The 9,471-nt window shown below is 34.4% G+C and overlaps 1 protein-coding gene across 1 annotated transcript in view; it reads right to left on the bottom strand.

The window, feature by feature from the left end:
• LOC106468508 overlaps positions 1 to 9,471 on the bottom strand; it is a 73,202-nt gene that overhangs the window by 41,434 nt on the left and 22,297 nt on the right. The window contains exon 4 of the mRNA XM_022397646.1: positions 2,498 to 2,794. Within this exon, the coding sequence (XP_022253354.1) occupies positions 2,498 to 2,794 (297 nt within the window). The remainder of the gene's footprint in view (positions 1 to 2,497; positions 2,795 to 9,471) is intronic.

Genomic DNA, 9,471 nt, shown 5'->3' with positions numbered 1-9,471 from the left:
CTAGATGGTTCTGGGACTTCACATACATCCCTATTATTTTGTTTTGCAATGCCATTAAATACAAGAGATATCTCCTTCTTTTTTTTTTTTGGTAAATTCTAAATCTTTGATCTGAACATATCTCCTCCCCTAAAAAAAAGAGGGGGAGAATGTTCTGTGGCAATACAGTACTTATAAAATACCAAACAATGTCCAAATGTAGTTATGATACATTCTGTTCTACCGTGGTTGTTACGTGACTTTCTGATTTACCCATTTAAAATCGTTTTAGTATAACGTACTTAATACCCTCTATACAAATTAACCTGTGATTTATTTGAAAATGTTCACGTTTTTGTGTCTTCCATAAAATGTTTGTAGAATTTATTTTTTAATGTTAATAAAACTACAGTCTTGTGACACTTCTTTTTTTTTGCTAAACGTTACCAAAGGACGTGTAAAACTTCCAGAAATACATAGTTATTAATTACAAACAGCACGAACAATACATATTACTATAAACCAGATAAGCCTGATCTGACTTAATGAAATAGCCTCACTCATACAAGGAAAAAACTGATAAGGCGCTTATCTAAAAAAAATAAATAGATCGGAAAACTGGTATATTTCAGCATATAAATATAACGAGTTTACACAAGATATAATGTTGGATTAGAAGGGTATCCGATTTAATATAAGAATAACGTTCTTACTCTATATATAAATAGAGTATAATGGTGTGTGTTAAATATATAGATAGTTTTACATTTACTTTACTTGTAATGTCTTTCTTCTATTTCCAAGCAAGCAAAACCTAGATGACGGTTCAGGACTGAAAGCCATTATATACCTGATGTGTGAAAGTTGTGTTAATTCAAGTCAAAGGATGTCAATATAAAATCTACCACCCAGCTAACAGAAAGTTATTTATAATATAAAATGTACCACCCAGCTAACGGAAAGTTATCTATAATATAAAATGTACCACCCAGCTAAGAGAAAGTTATTTATAATATAAAATGTACCACCCAGTTGTCGGAAAGTTATTTATAATATAAAATGTACCACTCAGCTAACAGAAAGTTATCTATAATATAAAATGTACCACTCAGCTAACAGAAAGTTATTTATAATATGAAATGTACCACCCAGCTCACAGAAAGTTATTTATAATATAAAATGTACCACTCAGCTATCGGAAAGTTATTTATAATATAAAATGTACCACTCAGCTAACAGAAAGTTATTTATAATATAAAATGTACCACCCAGTTCACAGAAAGTTATTTATAATATAAAATGTACCACCCATCTAACAGAAAGTTATCTATAATATAAAATGTATCACCCATCTAACAGAAAGTTATCTATAATATAAAATGCACCACCCAGCTAACAGAAAGTTATTTATAATATAAAATGTACCACCCATCTAACAGAAAGTTATTTATAATATAAAATGTACCACCCATCTAACAGAAAGTTATTTATAATATAAAATGTACCACCCATCTAACAGAGAGTTATTTATAATATAAAATGTACCACCCAGCTAACAGAAAGTTATCTATATTATAAAATGTATCACCCAGCTAACAGAAAGTTATTTATATTTAAGTGCAATGAATCAGCCTAGAAAATAAAATCACCTTCCTCGCTACTATATTGTCAGCGATTATAAGTAGAAAACAACAAAAAAAGGTAAAATCAATTTTGAAATAAATAATTTATTTTAAACTAGAGGAACTATTTTCTTTTTTTTTTTTTGGAAAGCATAATTTATCTAATATATATGTTTAATTTGGCATATGTTATTTTCAACCTGAACTACTTCTATAGTCTAAACGGCAAGATCAGAGACTCCTAGAGTCCAGAAATGACCACTCCTAATGTTGAATGACCAGAGGGAGGGCAAACAATTAGCATTGTTCTTCGCTTACAGAGTTAATTTTAGCGGAATTGACCATCGCTTGTCATTTAAACGGCGCAGATAGCCCTCGTGTAGCTTTGCGCGAAATTAAAAAACAAACATTTTGTGACGTGCTTACAGTTGGAAATGTTTGAACCTAGAACCATTCAATCTGCAGCCCTTCTTGATAAACACTAAGCCATAGTTTAATTGTAACGTAAATGAACCCGTTTATATGATAGGAAATGTTCATTAATACAAATAGTATTTATAAGTTTAAATAACAATATCTACTTAACATAAAAAAGGACGATTTTGAAAACGAAAATATATCTTACAAATTTTGAAAACACCTTTCAAAAGTTGTAGATCATCTTATTTATAAGTTAGATAAAAATATTTAAAGGTAGATTATTAAAGTAAAGATGATTATTTACAAGTAACAAACAAAACAAAATGAACTTTAAAACTTTATAAACTAAAATAAGACACAAAGCAAACTACTTTATAAAACAGAATTATATCACATGTTGTTAAATTGCACGAATAAGACTATCTTTATAAACTTTAGATAAAATGTGCTGAATTTGTAGATTTTAAACGGCTTACCCTTCACTACGTGAACAAGCACGCTAGAAGGCTCAGTATTAGAAGGGTCACAGGTATAGTTTCCGGAATCTCCAGGTCTTGCATCTTCAATATAAAGCTTGCTAATAGCTGTATCCTGACGGATTTTCTGGACAAAGATATGTCCTCTTGGTAGGTCGTAGTTAATCATACGATTGTTGTGGTACCAAAAAATGAAAGAAGGGAGCTCAGGACTGTCACTGATCACGCATGTTAAGTTTATTGGACTTCCGGGGTCAACAAAGAGGTCACTTCCGCCATGGATGTCGGTTTGGGGAACTAAAAAAAAATGTAAAAAAAACAATGGAGTAATTGACTGTCACGCTTATTTGTAAACACGTAGCTGATAATTCATTAAAATCATAGCTTTAAAAGAAAATTAAATATATCTGTATAACTTTCCTATTGTAAACATACACATTTTTATAAATATTTTAAAACTAGGTCAGAGTTAATACAGACGAATAACGCCTTTTTTTTAAATGTAAACTGAAGTTCGCATACTATTCTATCTCAAAATTAGTAAAATAAAAAATTCTTTGATTTAGGATTCACAGGGAAGAATCAAAAATATATCTCGAGTTCCATTTTTGCTCAAATATTTAGAAACAATTATGTGATAAAATGAAGAATTTCCTTCTGCTTTTATAGGCTCAAAGAGACACGTGAATGAGAATTTTGAATCAAATGATTTTTTTTTAAATCGTAATAGAAATTATCAAATTTTCGTAGAAAACCTTAGAAAAGGAAATATTTTGTCAATTACTTGCTTTGCTTATACACGTGACAACGAATGACTTGGTGAATTTAGTCTAAATTTCTTGTGAATTAAAATTATCGGTGTTCATTGGGCAGTGCACGATCCATTGAAAAGAAAACCAATGCTGGATCACGTATGTTTTTCATGTTCCATGATCACGCATTGTACAATAACAACGGGCCCGACATGGCCAGGTGGTTAAGGCGCTCGACTCGCAATTGCAGGCCGCGAGTTCGAATTCCCGTCACACTAAACATGCTCGCCCTTTCAGCCGTGTGGACGTTATACAGGGACGGTTAATCCCACTATTCGTTGGTAAAAGAGTAGCCCAAGAGTTGGCGGTAGGTGGTGATGACTAGTTGCTTTCCCTCTAGTCTTACACTGCTAAATTAGGAACGGCTACCGCAGACAGCCCTCGTGTAGCTTTGCGCGAAATTCATAACAAACAAACAAACAAAAATAAGAACGTTTATTACAAGAGGCTACGTTAAAGCGAGTGAATAAAAGATTGCAACTTTGAACATTGCTGGTTTTTTATTTTATTTTACACGACATAGAATGTGGAAATACAGTTTTGTTTTTGTATTGTTGTTACTCCGATGTATGTAGACGAAAAGAAAAAAAAAAACGAATCACTTTCACCTTCCATTGTCTTCATGAAAGATTAAATAAAGATTCCTGACTAGATAGAAATAAAAATACATTATCTTGAGAGTACAATCGTTCACTATAAGACCGTCTTTAAGTCACTAACAGCGCATCCAACGTTCCAGAAAAGTCGATACCCCTACAATGCATTACGTTCGTCCGAAGAACGTCGAAACTAAGATTATATTTTATAAAAAATAAAAAAAAAAGGTATCGTTACTTTCGAATAAAAATAAAAATTAGAGTGATGGACTGTTTGTTTTGAATTTTGCTCAAAGTTATTCCAAATTTATCTGTGATAGTCGTCCCTAATTTAGCAGTGATAGACTAGAGGGAAGGCAGCTAGTCAACAACACTCACCCTCAACGTTTGGGCTTCTCTTTTATCAAAGAATAATTATTGAACGTCATATTATAACGCCCCCACGACTGAAAGGGCACATATATATATATATATATTCGGTGACGGGGATTCGAACCCGCTGATTACGAATCGAGCGCCCTAACCAGCAGACAATGTCAGGCTCCAGAATAATGGAAAAATCAACAACGCATCAAAATTAACTGACATGATGAACGCATTCGCTGCACTTTCATAAAACTTGTTGAGATTATTCATATATGAATTTGTAAAGATTAAATAAGTTACAAGACTGATCGTATGATATGCAGAACTAGACAATGCGTCCATTTTAAACAAACACTCCAATGAAAAACATCATGTTTTGTCTTTCGAATTCTTCAAGAAGCAAGCAAAAAATAAAACTAACAAATGTTAAATTATTTCGAAAAAAATCATCTGATTACTGAAATTCTTTAAAAAAACTTTAATAGAAAAAAATCGTTAACAAAAATCATAAACTAAACGAAAGCGTCTTTATATGCATGTTCACAATAAATGGGGCCCGGCATGGCCAAGTGGTTAGGGCGCTCGACTCGCAATCTGCGGGTCGCTGGTCCGAATCCCCGTCCCACCAAATATGCTCGCCCTTTCAGCCGTGGGGGCGTTATAATGTTACGGTCAATCCCACTATTCGTTGGTAAAAGAGTAGCCCAAGAGTTGGCGGTGAGTGGTGATGACTAGCTGCCTTCCCTCTAGTCTTACACTGCTAAATTAGGGACAACTATCACAGATAAATCTGGAATAACTTTTGCGCGAAATTCAAAACAAACAAACAAATCAGAATAAATGATGTTGAAGACGTGAAAAAATATACGAAGCAATGGAGGCAAAAACTATGAGAGTAATAGTTGTTATTAATGGCTATTTTGAAGAAGCTCTATGAACAACAATGAAAAAAACCAACAAAAAACATAGCATCAGCTCAGAGATAATAACAGCCATCAAGACCCTAACAGCAACGCCGAATACGCAGTCTCGATATGGATGATTGAGTGTTTTCTACAACGGAAGGTGTGAGACAAGGCTGCGTCCTATCTTTGTCTCTCTTCTTAGAACATACCACGACAGATGCTTTTGAAAATATCGAAAGAACAGTGTCACTCGGAGGATGAAAGATTTAAAACTTTTGCAGATGAAATGGACTTTTGGAAGAATCACAGCAACTTGAGAAATATATGTTGGCTGTAAAAAAAACCAGAAAGACTGGGCTCTCGGAACACCCTGAAGCTAATATCACGGAAGAAAGAAGCTCGAACGCAAAAGTCAAAACAAGAATCGCCATCAAAGTTCCACCTTCGAGAAATTCGACAAGGTTTAAGAAGCAAAAGTATCTCTGTAAATATTAAGATTCACTCTTCAGAACGTTGAGATGTGACACAGTTCTTCCTGGTTAAACCTCTACAACTTTTGTACGTTGAGATGTGACACAGTGGTTCATAATTAAATCTCTACAGCTTTTGTACGTTGAGATGTGATACAGTGGTTACTAATTAAACCTCTACAGCTTTCATACGTTGAGATGTGACACAGTTGTTCCTAATTAAACCTCTTCAACTTTCATTCTTTGAGACGTGACACAGTTTTCCCTAATTAAACCTCTACAGCTTTCGTACGTTGAAATGTGACACAGTTGTTCCTAATTAAACCTCTACGTATTTCGTACGTTGAGATGTGACACAATTTTTCCTGAGACACAAAGAAGAAGAATACTGATCTTCGAGATAAGATTTTACTGCAGGCTCCTAAACAGCACAAGGGACAGATGAATAAATCTGAGCAGATATATTAGTAGCCATTGGAAAGCCTGGGAATCTATTAACCATTATAAAGAGACGCAAAATGACATGTTTCGGCCACGTAAAAAAGAGCATCATTCTACAAGGTTTAGTAAATGGAAAAAAAGGTCGTCCCAGGACAACACGGAAAGAAAACATTGCACATAGATAGAAAAGATGCACACAGAGCTCTTCCAAGTTGCTGAAGATCAACAGAAGAGGAAGGATATTGTTACTAGTACTTCAGTGATGGCACCCCACCATCAAGGCGGTCATGGGACAATTGACCTGAAATTAAGCTGTCTAATGTAAGAATGGCATACACCACTAAATCAAAAAAAATTATGAAATGCTGCAAGAACGAAATTTCTTTCTACTGCTTGAAAATCATGTCTGATACGCACACACATATATCATTTTGTGGAAATTATAAGATAAATTATTTTATAACGCTCTATATCTTTATTATATATTAGTTTGGACATAAAAATGTGCTATTAAATTATTATACATATAAAAATGCATGCTTATTGTCTAAGGTTTAAGCCTAAGAAATCATTGAAACTGCTTTCATGTACATCAAGATACATTCAACCAATCATAATGCCTATGAATGCATGAAAAGTCATTATTCCCAGCAGTAGTGTAGTGAAGGCAATCATGATTCAGGATAGAAATGGTACGTGACAAACGTGTAGAAATCAAACTTTTAGCTTCTGAAGACTACTCTACGAGACTGATATTTCATGTTTCAGTAGGACCTGTAAGAAAACTCTGAAAAATGTATGTGAAACAAGTATTGCTGGAAAATAGAAGCGCTCGACGAAGAAAGCCCAAAATCTTCAAAAGTAATATTAAAGAACTCGGGCCTGATCTTTGTGTGAAATACGTAATATTAAAGAACTCGGGCCTGATCTTTGTGTGAAATACGTAATGTTAAAGAACTCGGGCCTGATATTTGTGTGAAATACGTAATATTAAAGAACTCGGGCCTGATATTTGTGTAAAATACGTAATGTTAAAGAACTCGGGCCTGATCTTTGTGTGAAATACAACAATTCGCAAGGATCTTGCCAATGATTTAATTGTAAGTACAGGTGGGAATGTTACCTCCAGAGATATCTATCTGCTAAAACATACTACATAGAAGAAAAAGACACAGCTAAATAAACGTCATACCTCACACAATGAATGAAAAAAAATAGCTGGCAACAATCAACGATAGTTTGTTTCGATGATGGAGAAGAGAACGATATTATAGTGAAGCATTCTTGCGAACTTTTATAAGTGTGGACTGCATATCAGTATATGGTTTTAGAGATCAATACAAAACTGATGGCACCCTGACTGTTGACAGCTACAAGCAGATTCTTAATCATTGTTTCATTCCCCCAGCAACCAGATACACTTGACAGAGATTTATTTTCCAGCAAAACAAGGATTCCAAGCATGCAGCAAATGTAATGACCCAAGATCCGATGAAACACTCACAACCACAGCTTAGTCTTCACAAAATCGAGATATAATATCATCAGTCTTCACAAAATCGAGATATGAATATTATTAGTCTTCACAAAGTCGAGATATGAATATTATTAATCTTCACAAAATCGAGATATGAATATTATTAGTCTTCAAAAAATCGAGATATAATATTATTAGTCTTCACAAAATCGAGATATGAATATTATTAGTCTTCACAAAGTCGAGATATGAATATTATTAGTCTTCACAAAATCGAGATATGAATATTATGTACGAGCTTATATGGAAACTGAGATGGTCAACCAGCAACCAGAAAACTTGGCTGAACTGTGGAAAATACTACAGGGCATTTGGAACAATGTTTCACAATCATGTATTGTTATGGTAGTGTCAAAGCAACGCGTACTGCTTTGTTTGAATTAGATACAGAATATTAGTGGACTGAAAAACGCATTCACTTTTCTTTTGCATATTGTGTAAAAATGTATCGCACTAATGACTGCTTGACAACTGGTTACAATTACCCATTTATGGGGACTCATGTATGTGTATCACTTGTTTCAACAGTTACTTCTAATAGTGTATACATTCATATATTATATGCTTACTTTTTATGGTTTTTTTTATAAGAAAGTTTAACGTAATTATTTAAGTAATGAACTTGTGTCACAGTGACGCGAATTCGATTCGTTTCAGGACTCATAAAAAAACTCACGTTATCTAACATCATAATTATTGTACTTTTACGTAGGCCCAGCATGGCCAGGTGGTTAAGGCACTCGACTCGCAATCTGAGGATCGCGGGTTCGAATCCCTGTCACACCCAACATGCTCGCCCTTTCAGCCGTGGGGGTGTTATAATGTGACGGTCAATCCCACTATTCGTTGGTAAAAGAGTAGCCCAAGAGATGGCTGTTGGTGGTGATGACTAGCTGCCTTCCCTCTAGTCTTACACTGCTAAATTAGGGACGGCTAGCGCAGATAGCCCTCGTGTAGCTTTGCGCGAAAATTCAAAATCAAATCAAACTTTTACGTAACTGTGAAACTTATAAGATTTTTATAACGTTTGAATATCGTTATGTATATATATCTGTAGTAAATATCTTGAGATAAGATCTCGTTTTTATGTATAGAATTTGTTCCGGTAGCGTGTACGTTGGTCATAAAATGAAATACGTTTTCATGATGAAAAATTAAGACTGTTTGTTTATTGGATTTCGCGCGAAGCTACACGAGGGCTAGCCATCCCTAATTTTGAAGTAATAGACTAGAGGAAAGGCAGCTAGTCTTAAGTTTCCAGTGCCAACTCTTCGGGTGCTTTTGTCTGACATAGTAGCGTTTGGATTTGGCTGTCGCTCTTATAACGCACCAAGGGTCCAAAGTGAAGAGCGCCATTTTTTTTCTCGCGGTAACAAGTCGTAAACCACAGAACCTTAGGCCCACATTCCGGCACTCTTACCACTCGTCAGCACTTACCCTAAAGATAAGGGAAAATGCTTTTTATTACAATATACAATAGCCAAAATTTCTCTTGGTATTTTACGTAGGAAAGCACAGAAAAACTAATAAAATATGAGGGCAACAACAACGGAAAATAATCATCGGGTCAACTATGTTTAAATCTTTCCGGTTAAGCAAAAAAAAAGCTGCACAGTGGGTTATCTGTACCGTGCCCACCACAGGGATCGAATACTGAATTTTACGTTATAACTTACTAAAATTAATATCGCACTTAAAGATCGATCATTTTACATCCAGATGTTTTATGAATATAAATAAAAAATGCTGCTTAAAAATGTATTAATGTTTCTTTGTTGTTTGTTTGTTTGGAATTAAGCACAAAGCTACACAATGAACTATCTGTGCTCTGCCCACCACGGGTATCG

The sequence above is a fragment of the Limulus polyphemus genome, unplaced genomic scaffold, assembly GCF_000517525.1.
Source record: "Limulus polyphemus unplaced genomic scaffold, Limulus_polyphemus-2.1.2 Scaffold89, whole genome shotgun sequence".
NCBI lineage: Eukaryota > Metazoa > Arthropoda > Merostomata > Xiphosura > Limulidae > Limulus > Limulus polyphemus.
The sequence above is the reverse complement of the archived record's forward strand: the minus strand, read 5'-3'. Positions and strand labels throughout refer to the sequence as shown.